The following is a 25,596-nucleotide window of genomic DNA, read 5'->3' on the forward strand; positions in this document are numbered from 1 at the left end:
GACCCATTCACAAAAGTTTTGCTTCCTGTCCCCACAACCCTATGCTCTGTGGGTCTAGAGGTCTTAATGCCAAAGGGAGGAATATTCCCACCTGGATACACAACACTGATTCTGTTGAACTGAAAGTTAAGAATGCCACCTGGCCACTTTGGGCTCCACATGCCTCTGGGTCAATAGACAAAGAAGGCAGTTACTATATTGGCTGTTGTGACTGATCCTTGTCATGGATAGAATTGTGTCCTCCAAAAATATGTGTCATCTTGGTCAGGCCATGATTCCTGGTATTGTGTGGTTGTCCTCCATTTTATGATTGTAATTTAATGTTAAAGAGGATTAGGGTGGGATTATAACACTCTTACCCAGGTCACGTCCCTGATCCAACGTAAAGAAAGTGTCTGGGGCTATGGGGTGTGGCCTGCACCACCTTTTATCACTCAAGAAATAAAAAAGGAAGGCAATTGAGCAGAGAGGGAGACCTCATACCACCAAGAAAGCAGTGCTAGGAGCAGAGCGTGTCCTTTGGACTTGAGGTTCCTGCACTGAGATGCTCCCAGACCAAGGGAAGACTGATGACAAGGACCTTTCTCCACAGCCGACAGAGAGAGAAAACCTTCCCCTGGAGACAGCACCCTGAATTTGGACTTGTAGCCTACTAGACTGTGAGAGAATAAATTTCTCTTTGTTAAAGCCATCCACTTGTGGTATTTCTGTTATAGCAGCAGTAGATGACTAAGACAATCCTGATTACCAAGGGGAAATTGGATTGATATTACATCATGGAGGTAAAGAAGAGTATGTCCAGAACATAGGAGATCCCTTAGGATGTCTCTTAGTACTACGATGCCCTGGGATTAAAGTCAGTGGAAAACCACAGCAACCCAATTCCAGCATGACTACTAATGGCCCAGACCCTTCAGCAATGAAGATTTGGGTCACCCCACAAGGCAAAGAACCATGACCACCTGAGGTGCTTGTTGAGGGTAAAAGGAATACGGAATGGTTGGTTGAAGAAAGTAGTTGTAAATACCAGTTATGACCACGTGACCAGTTGCCAAAAGGAGGATTGCAACTGTTTTTAGTATTTCTTTCTTGTTTTGTTACATATACACGTGTGTGTACACACACACGGACACACACATATATGTATATCAAATATCTTTGTTTTTTTCCCTCCTTTATTCCATTACTTATAATAAAACACAAGATGTAAACGGGGGCTAGTGTGTTTTTGGTTATATGCATGTTAGTTGTATCATGTTAGGCGCAAGTATGACTTTATCATTGTCTTTATTTAGAGATTATGTATGGTTTAAGGAGATGCGTTACAAGTGCCAAGTTGACGAGGGGTGGATTGTGATGGTTAAGGTTATGTGTCAAATTGGCTAGGCCACGATTCTCAGTTTCAAGTTTTTGCCCTTCTAGAGAGCCCAGCCTAAGACACCACCATCACCAGCATCATCCTTACCATACCATATCATCACTACCCTTACCTTCATTATCACTGTCATCGCCATATGGCATTTTCCTCACCATCATCATCACTGACTTCATCAACAACACTCTAATCACCATCATCATTACCATCATCATCACCACACATTCCTGCCACGGCATCCTGCAAGGGTTGCCATGCAAGTGCTAGGTGATTGAGGACTGACAGATTAGGGTCTTCATGTTCTGAGGAGCAGATGGCTGGGCCTGGGAGAGGTGGCAGCAGTGACACCCTTCCCATGCAACAGAGGCCCCTGGAGGTCAGGAGTATAGAGATTCCATGGTTTCTTTGGGAGAATAAGCTCTATGCGCAGTACTTTTGGCTCTGCAGATGTGATGCTCGTTGCCGTGGTAACCATCCTAACAATAACCTCCCAGAACCGATATTCCCCACACCCGCCCCAGCTGCCACCTGGGAGGGAGAACCCTCCTCACTTACGGAAGTAAGCCAGAAAGGACAAGGTGGGAGGCAGAGATGATGTGAGGGTAGTGGGGTGGTGGAAGGGGGCCCTTCCTGAAGGTAGATAGGAGAACGGGGAGTCTGGGCCTCTCTGGCCAGAGCCAAAGCCCAATAGGAGTGCTTTTGAGTTTCAGGGAGCCCAGAAAGAGTCATGGCTGGACAACTTTCACTCTCCTGGGGAGAAACCCTCTGGATCTGGAGGTGGGGAGTGGACTGCTCCGTGAGTGGGAGGGAGGGGTCAGGCTGTCTGAGCAGGGACAGTCTGGGTCTCTTTGGAAGCTCAACCCTTCCCTGCTGTCTGGTGCCCCTGATCACCCCATGGCTTTCCCAGCCCTCCTCAGGACAGCTCCACACCAGGCCTTTAATGTTTCAGCCCAGATTGGGTGGGGGGCCCTCCAGGGAGTCTTAAATGTTAATAGGGGCAAAGGTGGGGTGGCAGGCCAAGGCACAGGACTCAGTGGCCCTCAAATCACACCCTCTAAGGACCCTAACTCCTTGTGTAACCTTGGTCCTGGGCAACTTCCCCACCCAGGAAAAGATGACCTCAAAAAAACTACCCAGAGTGCTGCTATGTTCTTGCCTGGGCCTGCAGGAAGCTGAGTGTGTGTGTGTGCACATTTTAAAATAAAAGACGAGAAGATTTATTTATGATGCAGTGATTAGGCCCTAAGATCAGATGGCCTGAGTTTGAGTCCCAGCCACTACTTAGCTGTGTGACCTTGGACAAGTTACTTCACTTCTTTGTTTCTCCATTGCCCCGTCTAGTAAAATGGGGATAACAATGGGATACATTTCAAGGGATTGTTTGAGAATAATACATTTAAAGTACACATAAGCACAGTAAACGTTAGCCGTGATTATTTTTACTACTACCGATATCATATTTTACTACTACATATATCATATTGTGGAAACCCTGGTGGCTAGGTGGTTAAGCATTATAGCTGCTAACCAAGAGGTTGGCGGTTCAAATCCACCAGACGCTCCTTGGAAAATCTATGGGGCAGTTCTACTCTGCCCTGCAGGGTCGCTATGAGTCGGAATGGACTCGACGGCACTGGGTTAGTTTTTTTTTGGTATATCATATTGTAGGTAGTTTTTACTACTACCTATATCATATTGTGGAAACCCTGGCTGCGTAGTGGTTAAGTGCTATGGCTGCTAACCAAAAGATCAGCAGTTTGAATCCGCCAGGTGCTCCTTGGAAACTCTGTGGGGCAGTTCCACTCTGTCCTATAGGGTCGCTATGAGTCAGAATCAACTCAACAGCAGTGGGTTTGGTTTTTATATCATATTGTGAGCCCTGGTGGCACTGTGGTTAAGAGCTCGGCTCCTAATCAAAAAAGGCCGGCAGTTGAAATCCATCAGCTGCTCCTTGGAAACCCTGTGGGACAGTTCCACTCTGTTTTATAGGGTCCCTATGAGTCGGAATTGACTCGATGGCAATGGGTACATTGGGTATATCATATTGTGGACTCTACTTTAGGAGACCCTGGGGGGAATATGACTTTGGGAGTGGAGCAGGTCTGCCAGGTAGCCCAGAGAGAGCCTGAAGGACAGATAGGTGCAATTTCATTTTGTGTGTTTTTACTAATTGTATTCTGTATTGTGTGGAGCTCCCTCCTTCTCTTTCTGGAGCTCAGAACTGGAGCTATGCAGATGCTCCCAGCAGGTGTTGGGAGTGGCTCCTGCTGGGTTAAACAAAACCCCAGGAACAAACCTCAGCTGAGTCTAGGAGCCACCCTGGACCTACCAAGGAGTGGTGGGCTTCCCAATAGGACCCTGCTCAGGATTTCTATGTGTTCAAGCCCAGCACTCAGGGATGGGTGTGGTTTCCCTCCTTGTCCCTAATGTCCTTCTTAGCCTGCTTCCTGCCCTTCCCCCAGATCAAGTCAAGGCGCACTCCTCACTCAGGGGCTTCTGCATGGAAACCCAGCACTGCCCTGACATCACCAAGTTCATTCTTCTCTCCGTTTCTTGGGTTCCAGTAGGGTCTGCAAAGTCATTTACGGCAGGGACTGGGGGTGGGGGGACCCTGACAAAGGGTGCCCGATTTGGCGCCTGGGCTGCCCCCAATTCCCAGGATTCCTTCATTTGTTCCTTTATCAAGAAACAGTTATTGTGGCTTCTATGGTCAGGCCCTGGGCCCCGTGCACCGGGGTGAATGACAGAACAAGACAGACCCAGACCTTACCCTTAGGGAGACAGGGAGGAACGGGGGAGATGAACAAGTAAACAGGTCAGGCCAGGCCGGTGGCGTCATCCAAATCCAGAGACAGACCCCAAGCCCGGTCCCCTCAGAGTGTATGTGCAGTACCGGTTGGAGACACGCAGCCTGGGCAACCGGGCCCCTGGCCGCCCTCAGGGAAGGCATCTTTCGTGGGAAACCGGGTCAGCCTAGCCTCTAGGCCCCTCCCCCTCTCCAACTTGGCTCTGCTCAGGGCCATGTTCCAGAGGGGCTTAGAATGAATGCGCCCTCTTCCTCCAGGCCGGAGCAAAGGCAGGCAGGTGGCCCAGGATATGGAGAGGGAGAATGTGTACCCCCGCCTGGGCAGGTATAAGCTCTCAGCACCCCGCAGTCGCTGATGGAGCCGCTCCTGTTCCACTGGTTCAAGGCACCCTCTGCCTGGGCCCTCCATTCCTCAGAGGACCCAGACCACGTGGGGCAGTTCCCCATCCCTTCTCCCTCTCCCACCCTAGTGTCCTTGCCGTCCTGGGACACTGGGAAGCTCCACCAGTCGGGACTGGACTGTGTGAGGCGTTGAGTGGTGGAGAGTGTGAGGCAGGGGTCTGGTAGCATTTTCTTCCTGTGGTCAGTGGCGCACGTGCCTCCAGTCGGTCCCTTAAGTGGCCAGGTCCCCTACTGCAGTCCAGAGCGAAGTGGGCCCTCAGGTGGAGAGAAGGCCGGGTTCATTGTGCGCGGTCCCTAGGGGTGTGCGGGGGTCGCCGGTCCGGACGCGAAGGCTCGGAGGCGCGGACTCAGTTAGCCCGCGGGGCCTGTGCGCGGCCCAGGGAGCGCGCGCGTGTGCGGGGGGCGGTGGCGCCTCCCGCGTAGGTGTAAGGCGCGCTCCTAGCGAGGAACGAGCCAGCAGATCTGGCGCGCGCCCGCCGCCCGCCCGGCGCAGCCCCCGCCCGGCCCCCGCCCGGCCCCCGCCCGGCGCCACGAACCGAGGTGTCGTCGCGCCCGCGCCCGTGCTGCCGCCGCTGTGCCCGCGAGCGGAGTGGGAGCTGGAGTCGCCGCCGCCCGAGCGCAGCCTGAGCGCACGCCGAGCCCGTCCGCCGCCGCCATGGCCACCACGGTGACCTGCACCCGCTTCACCGACGAGTACCAGCTCTACGAGGATATTGGCAAGTAAGAGCCGCCGCGGGCGCGGGCGCGGGCGCGGGGCCCCGGGAAGCGGCGGCGCTCCTGCCGGGAGCCGAAGCTGGGAGCTAGGAGAGCCCGGGCAGCCTTTGGCCGGCGGACTCCGGGGGTACTGTAGTCGGGCCCGGAGCGCACGACTCCACGCGGCGCTGACCCCGGGGCCCGGCCGGTCCCCGCCGCGCCCGGCCCTGCTTGGCCCTGCCTGGCGCGGCGGCGCGGCCCCGGCTCCGGACTCCGGGCTCCGAGCGCGGTGCGGCGGGGGCGGCAGCAGGTGTCTCCGAGCGCCCGGCAGACGTGACGCATTTGGCGGCAGGGAGGTCAGAGAGAAGGGCTGGACGGGGGCGGCCTTGGAACCTGGAGCCCCGCAAAGGGCTCCCGTGGCCCCGAGGACCATCCTGGCGAGCTGGTGGCCGTAGCCTATCGGTGCAGGCGCTGGGACCCGCGGTCTCTCACCCTCCCGCGGCGGCGCGGCCGCCAGCGGGGGTGGTGGCGAACCCCCTCACATCCGCGCCTCCCGCTGCCTCCTCCTCGTGTCCCCATCCAGCGCTGTAGGTGCCCGCGGGCTCTGGGCAGGGCTGGGCCTGGAGGCGACAGGTAGACGTGGCCGGCGTGGGAGCAGCTTCTGCCATGGGTCCCCAGGGGAATCTGGGTTCTGGAGAATTTTTCCCCAGATCCTTCTGGAAAGAGGCATCTGGAGCTGGGGGCTGAGGTCGGGAGTCTGGATCAGGTCACTGGGGAAGGGGTGGGGTTGAGGACAGATGCAAGCAGTCTGGCTGGGCTCCTGATTTTCAGGGCCATCGAGGTAGGCGGGAGGCCGGTGTTTGGAGAGTTATTTGTATGTACAGAGGGGGTCATGGGGAAGGGCTCTGAAAGGCTTGGTCACCTGGCAGAAGGTGCTGTGGCTCCTGAATTCTGCCTACCAGCATTGGCAATATGGGTGAAGCCCTCGGGTTGGGGTCCCCAGACAGGCTTTGCCACGGAGGTTAGAGATGGAACGGCAGGAAGACTTGTGGAGGAGCACAAGGGGAAGCCCCCCCAAGGACCTCCTCTTGGCCTGGGGTTCCTCTCCTGACCAAGGTGGCTGGACTTGGCCTCCCTCAGGGTGGTGTGGCTTAAGAGGTCTGTCAATTCCCCAGGCTGACCTTGCCAGAGCTGCCTCCCCTTACTCCTTCTGCATGGTGGGAGTGTTGGCAAGGTTTCTTCTTACAAATCCAGCAGCAGATCCTTATTTTCCTTTTTGGGAAAAAAAAAAATGTGCAGTGTTACCTTGTGGTGGGTGAGGGCCCAGATCATTGATAATTGTGGAGTGCTGGGAGCCTGAGGAGTGTGGGGGCGTGTTTACCGCACATGCTCCCCTGCACACACTGGAGAGGATTTGGGGTCAGGCCTTGGGAGGCAAGGAGCACTGTACTGCCTGGAGTAGGCACCGCTGGGTGGCACTGGTGGGTGAGGTCAAGGCTGGCCTGGTGTGGGGCAGCTGGGTCTGCTGCTGCAGACTGGGTGGGCCTGGAGAAGAGCGGCCCAAGTGAAGGAAGAGTCCTGGCCTCCGAAGCCCTACTGAGTGCTCTCTGGGAGCCATCCAGGGCACCCACCTCCTGCAGGGTCTGGGAATAGGCCTTTGGGGAAGCTTCCAGAAGCTGCTGGGGCTGAAGGCCTGTGAGGAAGGAGGTGTGGGGTTGGACTGGGGTCCTCAGGTGGGGGGTGAGCTGGGCCTCACTCCCACCGCTCTCCGCTCTCTGGCTGAGGCACTCAGGTGAGTTTGTATATAGGAGAAGCCATCCCTTTTGTCCTCCAATAACATGTCTGGGCCACTGTGGGGGCAGGCTATCAGGGGCTCCTGAGGGGCTGCTAAAGTTCCTGATTCTCTGAGGAGAATGATAGCGACAGTGAGAGGAAGGCCGCTCCCCTCTGGGGCACCTCTTTAGTAGTTTTACCTGCTGCGCCCAAGACCGCGCAGGCATCCTTGGTCTTTCCAGAGGCACCCTGGATGCCTGCCCCACACACCCACCTGTTCCTTCAGCCCACTTGGGTGCTAGCCCTTCTTGGTTTTGGGTGAACTGCCCTGGGTTCAGCAGCAGCATCAGGCAGCCAGCCTCTTCAAGCCCCTATTTCCAGAAGCCACAGGTTGTCACAGTTAGCTGCCACCCACTGGGGAACGGAGGTCTTGGGGCCACCTTGGGGAGTTTGAGACAGGTGACAGACCCTTGGTGGGACCCCTGGAGGTGAGGGCTGAAGCTGTCAGGCTCCTTTACCCAGAACTCGGTACAGGAGGAAAGGATCAGCAGCAAGGGGGGCCGAGTGTGGCCAGCCCTGTGCCGGGGCACCAGGATAGCAGAGATGTTTAAGCGTGGGCACGTCAGGGAGAGGGAAGGAGTGAGGACAGAGGGGAAAGCAGTGCCACTGTGTGGGGCTGACCCTCCTAGGGCTTCAGCTCAGCCCTATTATGTGCCAGGCCCAGTGAAGGGGCTGAGGATTGTGGCCCACAGCCCCGGGGGAGGCGGGGGTGTACCTGAGGTGGGGAGAGGAGGCACAGGCAGAGGTCAGACTGCAACAGGGAGCCAGGAGGAAAGGTCAGGCCCTGGGGCAGGGGTCTGCGGCCAGGGGTGAGGGCCCACAGTGGCCAGGGTGGCCAGTTGTTGACAGAGCCTCTCAGTGCACAGTTGGTGTTACTTCCCAGGCCAAGTTTATTTAAAGCTGCAGCCCCTGGCACCCAGTCAGGCGACACTGAGCTCCCTGCTCTGGGAGCTGGGCTACAGGCCATCTCCCCAACCTCGCTGCCCTGACTTCTGTCTTTGCTCAGAATCTTCCAGCCGGGTAGCCTGGGCAGCCAGGCCAGGCTTGCCAAGAGGGGCCCCCTGTGTCTGGCTCTGCACAGATGCAGCCTGGCTCAGCCTCTGGCAGGACTGGTCCTACCTTGCCCAGTGGGCACAACTGCTGGCACCGGCATGACTGGTGGACCCCTGAGGGTGCCAGGGCAGGGAGCCGGTGAGGGCAGGTGGAGACCATGCAAGAGCAAAACTCGGCCACTTGTCTGGCCAGCCCTGGGATTTCAACTTTCTTATGTTGGATTAAAAAAAAAAACCCAGTGCGGTCGAGTCGGTTCTGATTCGTAGCGACCCTACAGGACAGAGTAAAACTGCCCCATAGGATTTCCAAGGAGCAGCTGGTGGATTTGAACTTTTTGGTCAGCAGCCGAATGCTTAACTGTTGTGCCACAAAGGTTCCTTATGTTGGATAGATATTTAAAATACAGAAAAATACCAGGAGTAATAAAATGAACACCTGTGTCTCTTCCTCCCAGAATTGAAAACTGTTATGTTTTGTCATTTTAACCTTAAGACCCTTTTCTAAGTTCTAAGAAGTATTGCAGATAATCTAATGTAACCATTCTCCTCCAACTGCTGCTATGCACTTGGTATTTATCCTCCCAGGCACTTTTTGGTACATTTGCATGCATATGTAAGTACCCATCCCCCACACGTCTGTCAGTTTGTCATACTGTGGGGGCTTGCGTGTTGCAGTGATGCTGGGAGCTGTGTCACCAGCGTTCAAATACCAGCAGGATCACCCGTGGTGGACAGGTTTCAGGTGAGCCGACTCAATGGCACCTAACAACAACATGAGTACCCATAACTAATGTATAGGATTCTTTGGTGTTTTTTTTCCTTTGATTTTACATAAAAGAAAACACTGAGACTTGTTTTTTTCACTTAACATAGTGTTATTGATCTCTCTGAATGTTGGCATATTTTGATCCTTAGCCACCTGGTAGCAATCGTAGTTGAATCTGTTGTGTTTTACTCATCTGGCCCCCACATGATGGAAATCTAGGTTGTTCCCAGCCCTTTCTCTTATAAACTATGCTGTGACAGGTGTCCCGTGTGTCTTTCCTGGAACGCGGGTATGGATGCTTCTGTCAGGTTTGCACTCAGTCTGCGGCTCTGTCCCACCCGCTTCCGCCAGCGGGGTTCGAGGAGGTCTTTCCCTGGTGCCCACTGGCACTCGACATTGACAGGTTTTAAATTTTTGACAGTTTATTGAGTACAACGAGGTCTTTCATTTTGTATTTAGGGTCCTGAGTTTCCCTCTTTTGCGGAGTCACGGTCTCCTTTAAAATATGGATGATCTCCCTAAAAGAAGACAGCGGCCAAAGGTTTTGTTTATCATTTCAGGGGATCACGGCCACCCCAGGGACCTCAGGTAAAGGATTGTGGTCAGGAGAAGCGCTCCCAGGACTACAGCCCACCCTTTGGGGAAAGATGGCACTAGGGATCATGGCTCATGGTGTGGTAACATCTATCCCGTACATCATTTTAAACATGATTTTATTTTATTTTACTTTGTATTTTAACTCCTCATCCTCTATTCTTCCCCCGCCGCCACCCCGCCTGGGCCCCTGATATTTGACATGAGTGGGATCGTGCAGTATTTCCCTTTTGTGTCTGGCTTATTTCACTCAGTATAATGCTTTCAAGGTTCATCCATGTTGTAGCATGTATCGGAATTTTATTTCCCTTCATGCTAGATAATACTCCATGGTATATATACACCACATTTTGTGGTTTTATTTATTCTCTCAAAAATGCTCTCAGTTCTTGATGGGCTGACTGAGACTATTGGAGCCCCAGAAGTCATGGCCCCCGGATTCTCTGTTAAACCAGAACTAAAACCATTCCTGAAGCCAGCTTTGCAGACTGGACTGTAAGACAGAAAATGATACTGGTGAGGACTGTGGTTCTTAGTTCAAGTAGATACAGGAGACTATGTGGGCACCTCCTGTCTGGAGGTGAGATGAAAAGGCAGAAGGGGACAGGAGCTGGTTGAATGGACATGGGAAATCGGGGGTGGAAAGGAGGAGTGTGCTGTCACATTATAGGAGAGCAACTAGGGTCACATAAGAATGTGTGTATAAACTTTTGTATGAAAAACTTACTCGAACTGTAGACTTTTACTTGTTTATTGTTAGGTGCCATCGAGTCGGTTCCGACTCATAGTGACCCTGTGCACAACAGAACGAAACACTGCCCGGTCCTGCGCCATCCTTACAGTCGTTATGCTTGAGCTCATTGTTGCAGCCACTGTGTCAATACACCTCATTGAGGGTCTTCCTCTTTTCCACTGACCCTGTACTCTGCCAAGCATGATGTTCTTCTCCAGGGACTGATCCCTCCTGACAACACGTCCAAAGTATGTGAGACGCAGTCTCGCCATCCTTGCTTCTAAGGAGCAGTCTGGTTGTACTTCTTCCAACAACACCAGCTTCCTTGCTGCCTGGGTCTTTCTGGACCCTGAGGATCTTTCTGGACAACTGACAGCATCTTTTTTTTTTTTTTATTGTGCTTTAAGTGAAAGTCTTCTTGGAAGACGCACTTAAAGCACAATAAAGAAAAAAAAAAGCACACAAAAAAAGTGCTGTCAGTTGTCCAGAAAGATCCTTATACCCCCATTTAACAGACAGAGAACTGAGGCTCAAGGAGGTTCTGCAACCTGCCACTAGCCGGACAGCGAGGAAGCTGATGTTGTTGAGTCCCCACCAGGTCCCTGGTCGCCTGGTCAGGGCATTCCCATCCCCAGCTCCCCAGACCTCAGCTAGCCTGGAACTGACCTTGATATGTCTTTGACTTCATTCAGTGACACAACAATTAGCAGATCTGCACAGAACCAAGCCACTTTACAGAGAGCCACCCCCCTCATCCGCCAACTAAGAAGAAAGCAAGCCTAGTCCAGGAGTGTTGTATGTGTGTGGGGGGGGGGGTCCTAAGGGGTGGAGTTCACCAACCATTGGATGACTCATTCTGCTGATGGCCAGGTAGTTAATAGATAAACTTAGGAAATTCAAAGCAAATCAGTTTCTCAGCCTTCTGAGCACTAAAGCCAGGTTGCCAGGGAGAAGAGGAATCAGTGGAGGAGAAATGGCTTTATTTACTTTCTCCCTCCTGGGAGTCCCTCAGGTACTTCTGCCTCAGGCCTTTTCGGGTGCTGCTCCCTTTCCCCTGGCTCAACCCTCCTGCCCACCCCTTCTCACCCTCTCTTGCTCCCCTGCCTATGTCTGCCTTCTGTTTCCCCATTTCCCTGGCACTGGTGGTACAGTGGTTAAGAGCTCAGCTGCTAACCAAAAGGTCGGCAGTTCAAATCCACCAGACTCTTCTTGGAAACCCTATAGGACAGTTCTGCTCTGCCCTGTAGGGTCGCTATGAGTTGGAATCAACTTGACATGGCAGTGGATTTGGTTTAGTTTTGGGGTTTGCACCATCTGACGTGCTGGGCAGTTTACACATCTAGCCATTTCTGGTTAGTGTTCTCTGCCCAAACGCCAGCCCACAGAGACAGAGACCATGCCTCTGTCCCAGTGCCAGGCACACGGTGGTCACTCTGCACATCCTGGGAGGCTGCAGTGTTCCTCCTGCTTTTATCCAGCAATGTAGGGTAGTGTAAAAAGAAGTCTCAAAATGTCTAAGTTGCAGGCAAGGTTTACGTACATTAAGGTGCTGCTGGTTTAGTTACTATTTAATGGTATTTTTATACCATAACCTACTTTCCTGATAGCTAAGAATATATGTAGGTGCCTGCTACCTGTACTCTTCCCTTGCCAGTAGCGGTAGCTAGCGCTTAAATGATGCTTATCATATGAACGTGCTTGGTCAATGACATAGCTGCTGTGGTCATTCCCTCTTTACAGAAGAGGCCACTGAGGCACAGGGAAGACCCGTCACTGCTCAAGGTCACACAGGCCTGGTGAAATCCAGGCATTTGCCTCTGGAATCCCCATTCTGCTCTTCCCAGAAGCTCATGACCCTCCCCTAGTCTGTGCTTTACAAACACTCTTGCTCCACGGGCTGATTCCTGGCCAGCTTGTGGTCTACTCTGACCCTGAGGCTTCTGGAGACTGTACTTCTCAGCTGGCTGCTTACCATGTTATATTTCCTTCATCACCTCTCCATGATAACCAACACTCTGTCCCCCTCTGAGACCAGCAAGGCTTCAAATTTTTATTTTATTAACTAAACACATTAGAAGAGCCATACGTTTTTGTGTTAAAAAACAAACAAATAATATCAGGAATATGTGCAGTTAAATGTGACTCATTTACACTTAAGTTGCCTCACTCCTCAGCAGTGTCCGGGCTGTTTATTCTGATGTCTGTGTAGGGGTATGTGCAGGTGATTTAAAAATCGCAGATGGAATCACCACAGATATGATTGTGTGGTTTGACTCCCCAGCCGTCTTCCTGCTGGTCCCCACACATCAGTCGTGTCTTTTCTTAGTGCTGAGTGCCTGTTCTCCTAGTAGCAGAAAGATGTGTACACGGACGGCTGTAGGTTCCAAACCAAAAACTGGGACTCCTTCTCTGACAAGCACAAGAGCGTGTCCCCAGGAAGATCGGGGACCTCATGTTTGAAATGGAGGCGCCCAGAGTTGCCAGGAGGTCACAAGTACTGTCGGGGGTGAAGAGCTTTTGCCCTGTGGAGCAGCCGAGGGGCTGGGGCATGGGGGAGGGCCCAGCAGATGGAGGGCCAAAACAGCCTGTGAGACTCAATGGTGCTGGTGGGGCCCAAGGACCTTTCCCTGTGAGGGCCCAAGGAAGTCCCAGGTCTCCCTCCAAAGAACCCGAGAACATACTCCTCCTCGGTCCTCCTTGCTGCCCCCTGAGAGTCCCCCATTAGCCAAGGGGACAGAGATGCAATGTCTGGATTTTTCATCTGCTAAAAAAAAAAAAAATTCTAACTGGGATGGTTCCCTTATTTTTTCTCCATTGGTTTTTAAAAGAGCCCATATTCAACCCCCCTAGACTTCAACAAGCAATTTAATAGAAAAAACCAAATGGAAATAACATGCAAAACACTTGCTCCTTGGAAATTCATTTTGTCCCCTTCCCCCCCTTGCTGGAAATTTCAGATATATTTTCAAAAAATTTAATTCTTTCCCTCTCCCCCCGACAATGGAATCTGGGAAGAATGGACACATATTTAATTGTTTTTAAGACATCTTGTACGATACAAGTGACTTTGTTAGTGTAGAAACATCGGAATGCGTTATGTATCAATTTAGCTTTTCAAAATTATCACATTGGCGTATTACACAGAAGTGTATATTTTATTCATGTCAATGTCTAAGTTTACTTAAGATAAAAACATCCTTTTTGGTAGGAGTGCTGGTGTTAGCTGGTGGGTGGCTTTTGTTGCCTTGTTAGAGAGTCACAGACTTGTCCTGGGGCTGAAGCTTGGTGGCTGTAGTGATTTTTGCACTAATATAGTGATCCTAAAATAACTGATGCTTTGAGTCTTCGTTAAGCCAGCTATGAGCTTTTGGTGAATTCTAGAACAGATTGGCAACAGCCAGCACAGATTTAAGCTGGTTTTACAGGAGGAACAACACTGCTTAACACTGCTCCTTACTCCTTACTTTACGAGCAGCAGATGAAGATGGGCCAGGCAGGAGATGCTGTCACCATGACAGTGAACTGCGAAGACCTTAATGCCCTCCACCTTGTCCGGCACATCCAATTCCTGTTGCCGTTGAGTCAATTCCGACTCATAATGACCCTATCAGACAGGGTAGAACTGCCCCATAGGGCTTCCAAGAAGTGACTGGTGGATTCGAACTGCTGACCCTTTGGTTAGCAGCCTGGGCAATCCAAGCACATCCTTGTTAGTGGCCAGTTTCAGTAAGGACTGAAGAGCAGCCTCTACCTCTCTGCTGCCCCGAATCCAAGTGCCGAGGACCATGCCTGGCACCCCGTATGCTCAGTTACTGCTGGGTCACTCAGACCTTGCCAGACTGTGACATCCTTGCATGGGTCAGCCTATTTTCTGACAACCAAGAACGCTGGTGCAACCACCCTGCAGAGGACAAGAGCCTTGCGGGTGAGTCAGAGCAGGAGGTGCTGGGTGCCTGTGTGCAGAACTGCTGACCCCTGCCCTCTGGGAAGCCCCCCGCCCCGGCCTAAGTGGCGAGCTTCTCACCTAGGTAAGTGCAGCAGCAGGGCTGCCGTCACTTCTACGTTTGCCATGGGTCTTGACTCCAAGAGGTCTGCAACGTTCTGCCCGTTTCTTAGTTTTTCACTTTGCTTCTATTCTTGTCTATTGAGGAAAGCCAGGTTCTCAAAGCTCATTGGTTTTATCCAGACCATTTGCTTGGACTTGTGGGTAAAGAGCAATAGCATTTAAAAAAAAAAAAGTTTATTTTGTTGTTGTTGAGGATATACACAGCAAAACACACACCAAATCACCAGTTTCTACATGTACCGTTCAGTGACATTGATTACATTCTTCGAGTTGTGCAAACACTCTCGCCCTCCTTTTCTGAGTTGTTCCTTCCCCGTTAACAAACTCACTGCTCTCTAAAGTCCCTGCCTAATCTTTCAAGTTGCTGTTGTCAGTTCGGTCCCACATAAGTAGTTCTTAAAAGAGTGTAATGCTCAAGGCAGATATTTTTCACTAGTTAAGCTAAACTAATGTTTGCTTTTAAGAAGACATCAGGGGATATTTTTGATTTAAGGTTAAAGATTTTATCAGGGCAATAGTTTCAGGGGTTCATCCAGCTTCCATGGATCCAGAAAGACTGGAGTCCGAGAGAATTTTCATTTCTGTTCTCCATTTTCCCCACTTTTGATCAGGATTCTTCTATAGAATCTTTGCTCAGAATGTTCGGTAATGGTAGCCAGGCATCACCCAGTTCTTCTGGTCTCATGGCGAAGGAGGCAGTTGTCCACGGAGGCAGTTTAGCCACACATTTCATGTTCTCCTCCTATTCCTGACTCTACTTCTTCCTCTGTTGCTCCAGGTGAATACAGACCAATTGTTGTTCCTTGGATGGCCACTCGCAAGCTTTTAAGACCCCAGGCATTATGTAGCGAACTAGGGGGTAGAACAGGAGCACCACACATGTTATTAGGCCAATTAACTGGAATGTCCCATCAAATCATAATCCTAAACCTCCAAACCAAGGGACCAAACCAAATCCCATGAGGTGTTTGGTTGTACATATGCAGCCTCAGCAGCTCCTCTTTTCTTTTTTTTGTCACTGTTGTAAATATATCTATCGCACAACTTTTGCCAATTCAACTTTTTACAGGTGTACATCTTAGTGACAGCACTTCCAATAATCAGTTGTGCAACCCTACCCTTCATGCGCTTTTTCCATCACCATATACCAAAACTCAGTACTCCATAAGCAATAACTCCCCTTCTCCCCTTCATCTCGCCCCTGGTAACCAGTAATAAACTTTGGTCTCTATGCATTTTCTTTTTCTTATTCTTTTATATAAGTGAGGTCATACGATATTTGTCCTTTTGTGATTTGACTTATTTCACTCAGCATAATGTCTTCAAGCTCCATCCATATTGTAGCATATATTAAGACTTCATTTCTCCTACTGGCTAAGTGGTATTCTATTGTATGTATGTACCACGTTTTGTTTATCCATTTGTCTGTTGATGGGCATTTAGGTTGTTTCCACCTTTTGGCTGTTGTAAATGCTGCAGTGAACATTGGTGTCTAAGTTTTTGTTTGAGTCTCTGCTTTCAAGTCTTTTGGGTATATACCTAGAAATGGAATTGCTGGGTCATAAGGTAATTCTGTTTTTAGCTTTTTGAGGAGAGCAATAGCATTTTTAAAGCACAGACTAGGGGAGGGTCATGAGCTTCTGAGAGGAGCAGAATGGAGATTCCCAAGTCAAATGCCTGGATTCCGCTGGGCTTGTGTGACCTTGAGTCTAGTTAACAGGACCTGCAGGAGAAGGTACCTGGGGCAGTAGATCTCAGAGTCTGATAGCTTTCACAGATCTCAGTGTTCAGGCCCCACCCTAGACGAATTGAATCAGAAGCTGTGTGGGTGGGGCATCAGTATTTGTGAAAAGCTCCCAGGTGGTGGTAGTGAGTACCCACAGAGGTCAACACTACAGGTCACTCTGCCCCTGAAGCCCAGACTCCTTTCACATCCTTGGTTCTTTAAGAGCCTCAACTAATGGTGCATTTTGAGTTTGTCTTTGTTTTTCTGAACACTCACAAATGGCCTTACCCCCAGCCTATCCAGGTTGTCTGGAGCAGCGCTCTCAAGTAGAAAAAATGTGAGCAACTAATGTAAACCATAGGTGTCATTTAAAATTTTCTAGTAGCCACTTTAAAGAAAATTAAAAAGAAACAGGTGAAATTAAACTTTAATAATATATTTTATTTAACTATATGTAAACAAACAAACAAAAAAAACTTTTTTGTTTTTATCCGAAATATTACTTCAGCATATTGCTGGCTGCTGTCGAGTTAGTCCCTGACTCATGTGGCTCCATGTGTTACAAAGTAGAGCTGTTCCATAGGGTAATCTTTATGGACCTAGATTGCCAGGCCTTTTCACACAGAGCTGCTGGGTCAGTTTGAACCACCAAACTTTAGGTTAATAGCTGATCATAAACTGTTTGTACCATGTAGGCTCCTTTTCAACATATAATCAATATAAAAAATATTATTGAGCTATTTGTATTATTATTATTGTAATCTGATTTTGAAACCTATTGTATATTTTATACGTATAGCACATCTTATTTTGGGCTAGCCACATTCAAGTTCTCCTGGCTACATGTAGGCAGGCAGTGGCTACCATATTGGACAGTGTGTGTCTAGCACTTTGAGGTCACTCTTTTTTATGGTTTCCTTTGGAGATAGTGCTTATAGTCTGAGTAGGCTTAATCTGTTCAACAATTTCTTTTGATCTCCTGTAGACTCACTAATTTGTTCAACAAGTCTGGTTGAACACTTACTATGTGCCAGACATTTTCTAGGTGCTTGGGAAACGCCTAGAACAGAACAGTCAAGAATGCCTGCCTTCATGGAGCTTATATACTGATGAGTGGATATAGTTAATAAACATAAAAGCTCAACAAATTATATGCTATGGTAGAAAATGATTAAGAACTCCAGGAGTAAATAAAGGAATTCTAGAGTGCCAGTTAGGAGAAAGGTTGCAGTTATAAAAAGGATAGTCAGGCCAAGAAAAAAGAGAAGATTCAAATCACTAAAGTCAGGAATGAAAGAGGGGACATTATCAGTGACTTCACAGGAATAATAAGGATTATAAAGGAATTCTGTGGACAATTTTATGCCAACAAATTAGATAACCTAGATGAAATGGACACATTCTTAGAAAGACATAAGCTACTGAAACTGACCCGAGAAGAAAGAGAAAATCTGAATAGATCTATAACAAGTAAAGTTATTGAATTAGTAATTTTAAAACTTCCCACAAAGAAAAGCCCAGGCCCAGGTAACTTCACTGGCAAATTTTACCAAACATAAAAAGAATTAATACCAATCCTTCACAGATTCTTCCAAACAATTTAAGAGGACGGAACATTCTCACCTCATTCCATGAAACCTATAACCCTGACACCAATACCAAAGTCATCACACAAACAAACAGGCTAATATCCCTTATGAATATAGATACAACATCCTCAAAAGAATACTGGTAAAACAAATCCAGCAACATATAAAAAGGATTATACACTATGCACAAGTGGGGTTTATCCCAGGAATGCAAGGTTGGCAACGTACAAAAATTAATCAATGTAACTCATAAAGGAATTAAGGAAGAAACCATATGATCATCTCAGTAGATGCATAAAAAGCATTTGACAAAATATTTTCATGATAAAAACACTCAACAAACAAGGAATAGAAGGGAACTGATAAAGGACATCTGTGAAAACCCACAGCTAACATCACACTTAGTGGTGAAAGACTGAAAACTTGTCCCCTAAAATTACGAACAAAACAAAGATGTCCACTCCCTCCACTTGCATTGAACATTGAAATTAAGGTTTTAGTCAGGGCCGTTAGGCAAGAAAAAGAAATAAATGCCACCCAGATCAGAAAGGAGTAAGTAAAACTACCTTTATTTGCAGATGACATGATTTTGTATAAAGAAAATCCTAAAGAATCTACTGAAAAAACTAGTAGAACTAAAAAATGAGTTCAGCAAGTTTGCTGGATATGAAATAAATATACAAAAACCCAAAAGTGTAATTTTATACACTAACGTTGCCTGTTGCCATCACGTCGTTTTCGGCTCATAGCGACCTTATAGGACAGAGTAGAACTGCCCCATAGGGTTTCCAAAGAGCAGCTGGTAGATTTGAACAGCTGACCGTTTGGTTAGCAACCAGGCATTTACCCACTGCACCACCAGGGCTCTGAAAATGAAATAGACAACAATTCCATTTATAATTGCATTAAAAAAAATTAGGAATAAATTTAACAAAAGAAATTCAAGACTGCTACACTGGAAATTATAAACCACTGTTGAAAGAAGGTAAAGAAAGAAGACCTAAATAAATGGAAAGACATTCCACGTTCACGGATTAGAGGATTTAATATTGTTAAGATGACAATACTTCTCAGATTGATACAGAGTCAATTTACTCTGCAAAAAATTTTTAGCTCCCTTTTTTTCACAAATTTGCAAGCTGATCCTAAACTCATGGAAATACAAAAAACAGTTAAAATAGTCTTGAAAAAGAAGAAGGAAGTTGGAGAACTCACACTTCCCAATGTCAAATTTTACTACATAGGCTATAGTAATCAAAGCAGTATGGTACTGGCATAAGGGCAGACAGTGGAATAGGGTTAAGAGTCCTGAAGTCATTCCTTACACTTATGGTCAATTGATTTTTGACAAGGATGCCAAGACAATTCAATGGGGAAAAATAGTCTTTTGAACCAACGGTCCTGGGACAATTGGATATCCACATGCAAAAGAATGAAGTTGGATTTACAACCTGATACCATATATAAAAATCGTCTCAAAATGGATTATAGATCTAAATTTAAGAACTGAAATCACAAAACTCTTAGCAGAAAACATAGGAGTAAATCTTTGTGACCTTGGGTTAGGCAGTGGTTTCTTAGACATGACATCAAAGCACAAGCAACAAGGAAAAAGTAGATAAATTGGACTGCACCAAAATTAAAAAATTTTGTTCTTAAAAGTTTGTTTTCAAGAAAGTGAAAAGACAACCTGCAGATAGGATATTTGCAAATCATGTATCTGATAAAGGGCTATATAAAGAACTCTTATTACTCAAAAATACACAAACAACCCAATTAAAAAATGAGTAAAGAACCTGAATAGACATTTCTCTGAAGAAGATATACAAATGACCAATAAACACATGAAATGGTGCTCAACATTAGTAGTCATTTGGGAAATGCAAATCAAACCCAGTATGAGATACCATGTCACACTCACTGCCAGTACTAGTAGCTGTCGAGTTGATTCTGACTCGTGGTGACCCCTTGTGCATCACAGTAGAACTGTGCTCCATAGAGTTTTCTTTTTTTAGATTTTATTTATTTTGTAGTTGTTGAAAACATATGCAGCAAAATATAACCAACAGTTTCTACGTGCATAATTCAGTGACATTGATTACATTCTTCGAGTTCTGCAAACATTGCCACCCTCCTTTTCTGAGTTGTTTCTTCCATATTAACATAAGCTCACTGCCCCCTAAGATTCTGTCTAATCTTCTGAGTTGCTGTGGTCAATTTGATTCCATAAAATTGAGCATAATGCTCAAAGCAGACATTTTTTTACTAGCTAAGCTAAACTATTGTTTGGTTTTGAGAAGACTTCAGGGGATATTTTTGATTTAAGGTTTCAAGATTATCTCAGAGCAGTAGTTTCAGGGGTTTGTCCACCCTCCATGGCTCCAGAAAGTCTGGAGTCCAAGAGAATTTGGAATTCTGTTCTGCATTTTCCCCCTTTTGGTCAGGATTCTTCTGTGGAATCCTTGATCAAAATGTTCAGTAATGGTAGCCAGGCATCATCCAGTTCTTCTGGTCTCATGGCAAAGGAGGCAGTTACTCATGGAGTCAATTAGCCACATATTCCATATCCTTGTTCTATTCCTGATTCTCCTTCTTCTTCTTGCCTCAGGTGAATAGCGACTAATTGTTTCTTGGATGGCCACTTGCAAGCTTTTAAGACCCCAGGCATTATGTAATGAACTAGGGGTTAGAACGGAAGCACTAAACATCAGGCCAATTAACTGGGATGTCCCATGAAACCATGACCCTAAACCTCAATCCAAAGAACCAAATCCCATGAGGTGTTTGGTTGTACATAAGCAGCCTCAGCAGCCACGTTTTTGTTGTTGGTGGTGGTGTTATAAATATATTTTTCAGTCCATAGGGTTTTCAATGGCTGATTTTTCAGAAGTCAATTGTCAGGCCTTTTTCCTAAGGCATCTCTGGGCAGACTTGATCCTCCAACCTTCCAGTTAGCAGCTGAGCATGCTAACTCCGCATACCAACCAGGGACTCCTAATACCCACTGGGATGGCTATAATTAAGAAGACACATATAGCGAGTGTTGGTAAGGATGTGAAGAAGATGGAACTCTTCATATACTGCTGGTGGAAAAGCAAAATGGTGCATCCACTGTGAAAAACACTTTGGCAGCTCCTCAAAATGTTCCACCCCTGGGTATATACCCAAGAGAGATGAGAAAAATATGTTCATACAAAAAACTTGTTCTTAGCAGTATTATCCATTATAGTAAAAAGTGGAAATAACCCAAGTGTTCATCAGCTGATGAATGGATAAACAAATGTCCTGTATCCATACAGTGAAATATTATTCAGCAATAAAAAGAATGAAGTATTGGTACATGGTACAGCATGGATGGACCTATGCAGGAAGTGTGGCTTTGTCAGGCCACCTTCCATTGAATTGGCTTTCTGCTGTGAAACGTTTTCACAAATGAGAAGCACGTTCAGTCCGGTGAGAAGCAGCCTTGTCGCTAGAACACCTGAATTAGTGGTGCCTGATGACACTGTCTCTAGGCTGCCATGAGAAAGGAGTGGACTGGTCCTGCGTGCCCCTCACCCTAACCTTATACCTCAGCCCACAAAATGGGGTCATGTACCTCCTTGCCCTGAGACATTGCTGAGAGCTGCCAGAGGAGGGGCAGACCCAGACCTGGAGGCTCCAAATGTTGAGGGCGTTTGGAGATGGTATGAAGCTGACCCTGGAGATGATGGGGCTGGGGGCAGGGACTCTCGGGCCTTTTACTTCCAAGACTCAGGCTACCTCTTACTACAGTAAACCAGTTGCTGTCGAGTCGGCTGCAACTCATGGCAACCCTATTGTGTTAGAGCAGAACGTGCTCCATAGGATTTTCAGTGGCTGATTTTTTGGAAGCAGATTGCCAAGTCTTTCCAAGATGCCTCTGGGTAGACTTGAACTTCCAGCCCTTTAGTTAGCAACTGAGCTCCTTTACCATTTGCACCACCCAGGGACTCCTACTCCAGTAAACAGTCACCCCTAGATCATCTTAGCTGGGTCATGATTTATCCGGTATCTAGGCCGAGACAACCTCGGAGCAGCTAGAAGGACGTTGTGAACAGGTACACACAAAGCCACTAGAGTACCTTTTAACTGGATCGCACGTCAGAGTATGCTTCTGGAAGGACCCATCCTCACACGGTGGCCTCTCTCCTGGCAGTGACCAGTGTGGAGCTCTGGCTATGAAATGACAGGGATGAAGCCGCCCCTAGCGGGCAGCAGCCCTCAGCAGGATGCAGAGGAATTAGGAAAGGTAGCTGGGGGATGAGGCCTAGAGGGCAGAGGTGGGCAGGGCTTGGTGACAGGCAGGGTGAGCACAGTGCCTAGCAGTAGGAGGACAGGCTTCAGCAGGATGTGGGCAGAGACAGCCAGCTGAAATTGGGGGAGGGAGGAGGGCAAACTGGGAAGCTCCAGTCTTGAACATCTGGTCACCTCCTTCATGGGCCCAGTGCTTCCTTAACTGAGATTCTCTCTCTTCATTCTTTGCCCTTCTGGTTCCTCTCCTTGCCGCCTTCTCTCCCTGCCTCTCTGCAGGAACAGGCTGCCTGAGCTCTGCCCCCCAGCCCTCAGCTCTGCTCCCCAGCCCCCAGCTCTGCTCCCCGACCCCCAGCTCTGCTCCCTGACCCCCAGCTCTGCCCCCCGACCCCCAGCTCTGCCCCCCAGCCCCCAACTCTGCCCCCAGCCACCAGCTCTGCCCCTCCGGCCCCCAGCTCTGCTCCTTAACCCCTAGCTCTGCCCCTCACCCCCAGCACTGCCTCACAGCCCCAGCTCTCCCCCCAGCCCCCAGCTCTGCCCCCTAGTCCCCTGCTCTGCTTCCCAGCCCTCCCAGTCCCTCTCCTCCCTGGTGTTCATTTTCTATGAATTTGTGTCTCGCTCCCCTCTCCTCTGGGGTAATCTCAGATGGGGCTGTCACCAGCCTGCTGGCTCAGGGCTTTGCTGGGTGAGAGCCTGACATGGGAATAGGCCTACCCAGGAGTTGGGGGGTCAGAAGTCCCCAACCAGTCGGGAGGTGCCAGGAACCTGTCAGCCTCAGGGCAGCACCTAGGCCTCAGCCACCTGACGGGGTCCCCAGCAGACAGGCTAGACTAGTGGTTACCAGCTGCTTGAGGTGGTATGGGCTGAGCCCCTTTCTGAGAGGCTCCACTTCTGGGGACCAGACACTATTTCTGTGGCTTGGCACCACATTCTGGGCCCCCTTAAGGTTCTTTCTATGTGACCCCCGGCACTGTCCTATCCAAGACTCCCAGGGCTGGGCCTTTGCGGCAGAGGCAGGGTTCCAGGCCTCTCCATTACTGTGGAGTGGGCCCTGGGGGGCCACTCTGTCTGTGGGCTCCTTCAAGGTGGAAAGGGGCTTCAGTGAGGGGCGTGTGTGGTGCTGTTGGCCTTCAGAGGCCTAAGGGAGGTCTGCACAATATAAAACTTCAGCTGGAGGGGCTTTGAGACACAGATCTCCATTGCCCTGAGAGGCACCCACCAGGGACAACTGTCAGGGAGATGAGGAAGATGAGTGTGCGGGGGGGAGGGGGAGTCGTCACTCAGGATGTGGCCAGGGCAGGCTGGCAGAGGAGGCATTTGAGATGTGGCCAGCTGTTAAGGATGGGACCTCAGGGGCAGAGCTGGGGCTGCTCGCTAAGGGTCACCAAGAATATGGTTATGGCTGGTCCTCTGGGCTGGGAGCCACCTCGGCCCATCCTTTGGCAGCTTACCCTGCTCACCCACCACCCCTTTCAGCCACCCTTCTCCACTGCCCTGTCCTAATGGCTCCACTGGTTCTGAGAAAACATCCTGCCTGGCCCAAAACAAAGAAACTCCAAACCCATTGCTGTCAATTGATTCCAGCTCATGGCGACCCCATGTGTTACACAGTAGAACTCTATAGGGTACTCTTGGCTATAATCTTCATAGGAACAGATCTCCAGGCCTCTCTTCTGTGGCACTGCTGGGTGAGTTCCAACCGCCAACCTTCAGGTTATTAGTCGAAAGCAAACAGTTTACGCCACCCAGGGAAGCCCTCGTGAAATCAGTTCCTTTGGGTTGATTTTTATCCTTTTGATCGGGTAGTGACCAGCATTAACAAATTCTGAGGTGTCAGATATCCTGGTGCCTGGCTTGCTGGGGGAAACCCTGGTGGCATAGTGGTTAAGTGCTACGGCTGCTAACCAAAGGGTCAGCAGTTCGAATCTGCCAGGTGCTCCTTGGAAACTCTATGGGGCAGTTCTACTCTGTCCTATATATGAGTTGGAATCGACTCGATGGCACTGGGTATTTTTGGCTTGCTGGGGGCCGTTCATCTCTTTATCTCCTTCCATTTTCTTCAGCTTCGGTTCGGACTTCTCTTTCCCTTCCTTCTCCTCCTCGTCCCCTCTTGGAGGATCATGGGCAGTTCTCTTTGGTGCACCTTTCTGGGGACAGTCCTACTGTCTGTGTCCTCAGGAGTGAGTGCTGGGGAGGGGATGGCTTCACAGCCCTGTCTGGCCTGCAGTGCTGCAGCTGCTTAGTGAAGTTGCAGGCACCTTTGGGTTTTTGGTCCCTTCGCTAAAACACAAATCAGGTTATTTTTACCCCTGTGGATTCAGGAAGCCAAAGGCTGAGGAAACAGAGTTGCCATTTTAAGTTCCAGGCACCTTTGCTTCCTGGCCTCCTGCGTTTCCTGGTCCAGGATGTAGATGGTGCTGGTGCTAGCCCAGAGTTCAGCCTCTCCTTCACCTTTGACATCTGTGCCTCTCTGTTGTACCGCCATCACAGGCATATATATGGGATTCCTGGTCCCCATCAGCCTTGGCCCCTCCACCAACTTCTGGGTGGGTGATGTTCGTAAAGGTCTGAGGTAGGGCATGTGGTCTGGCCTGGCCCAGCACTCAGAGCAGCTGGACTGCTGTGTGGCTCAGACAGGTGAACGGGCATTTCTGGAAGTCCCTGTCTGCTCGTCTGAACGGGCATGTGGGTGCAGTGCAGGCAGGGCACACGGGTACTCGGACGCCAGCCACACACTGTCCCCATGCAGAGTCCACAGCATGGCCTCCCCATGTCCCCTTCTAGAGCCAGATCCACGGCCTCAGGGGCTGCGGCGTTCCCTGGCCTCCACTGACCACGAAGCAGGACATCACTGGAACTGCAGGGGGAACCGCAGGGCTGGATGGGCAGGGCTAGGAGTCCCTGTGCCTCGCAGCGAGCCAGCGGGCGGGTGCCAGTTGTTGGAGGCTGAGAGGGAGCTCACTGTTGCACCATCTTTTCGAGAGCTGGCTGATCCGCTGGGCAGAGAGCCAGATGGCCCCACGCTGCTGCGTTCTCAGGCCTATGGCAGTGCCCCTTGCTTTGAGCTCACAGTCTACTGCCTGGACTTGTTATGAATTTTTTCTTGTCTGAATTTTTCTTGTTTGTCAGCAGGGGATTGATAAGGTATGATTTGCCACAGGGTATTGAAGGAGCTCTTTTTAAAACCCAGGTGTTAAAGGCAGAATTACAAATGCCGATTTCTTTCATTCTTCCTAACAATTTCTCAGAGGAGCGGCCAGGCCCTGCCAGGATGTATGTAAGGACATGACACCTGGTCCTTGAAATGGCCCTGCCCAGCCCCTGGGCTGTTGCCTGGAGCCGCGCATGTAGCCCTTCTGGGCTGTGGGAGGGGTCGGGCCCATGGTTTTCTGGGGTCTCCCGGCTCCATGAATTGACTCTGTGGAAAGTCCCTTCATCCTTCTCACTTGCCTTGGAGCTCCCCTGTCCAGACTTGGGGCTGAGCACGTGGAAGCTTCTGGGTGTGTTTCCAGCTTCCTCGTACATGAAAGTTAAGAGAGATGAGATCTGACTGGTCTCTCCGGAACTGAGAACACAAACGACAGCCCACTAGCAGGCGCCCACCGTGCATGGAGAGGCTGGTGGACAGAGCTCATTGCAGAGTTCCTGACCCCTGCCCTGTGCTCACGCCACTGTCCCCAGATGACCAC

General features: G+C 49.4%; 1 protein-coding gene across 1 annotated transcript in view; it reads left to right on the forward strand.

Annotated features, from left to right (window-relative positions):
* Positions 1 to 5,206: 5,206 nt before the first annotated feature.
* CAMK2B (calcium/calmodulin dependent protein kinase II beta) overlaps positions 5,207 to 25,596 on the forward strand; it is a 143,409-nt gene continuing 123,019 nt past the window's right edge. Inside the window, exon 1 of the mRNA XM_064290270.1 lies at positions 5,207 to 5,303. Coding sequence (XP_064146340.1) covers positions 5,239 to 5,303 — 65 coding nt within the window. The 5' untranslated portion in view covers positions 5,207 to 5,238. The remainder of the gene's footprint in view (positions 5,304 to 25,596) is intronic.

Source organism: Loxodonta africana, chromosome 8, assembly GCF_030014295.1.
Source record: "Loxodonta africana isolate mLoxAfr1 chromosome 8, mLoxAfr1.hap2, whole genome shotgun sequence".
Taxonomy (NCBI): Eukaryota; Metazoa; Chordata; class Mammalia; order Proboscidea; family Elephantidae; genus Loxodonta; species Loxodonta africana.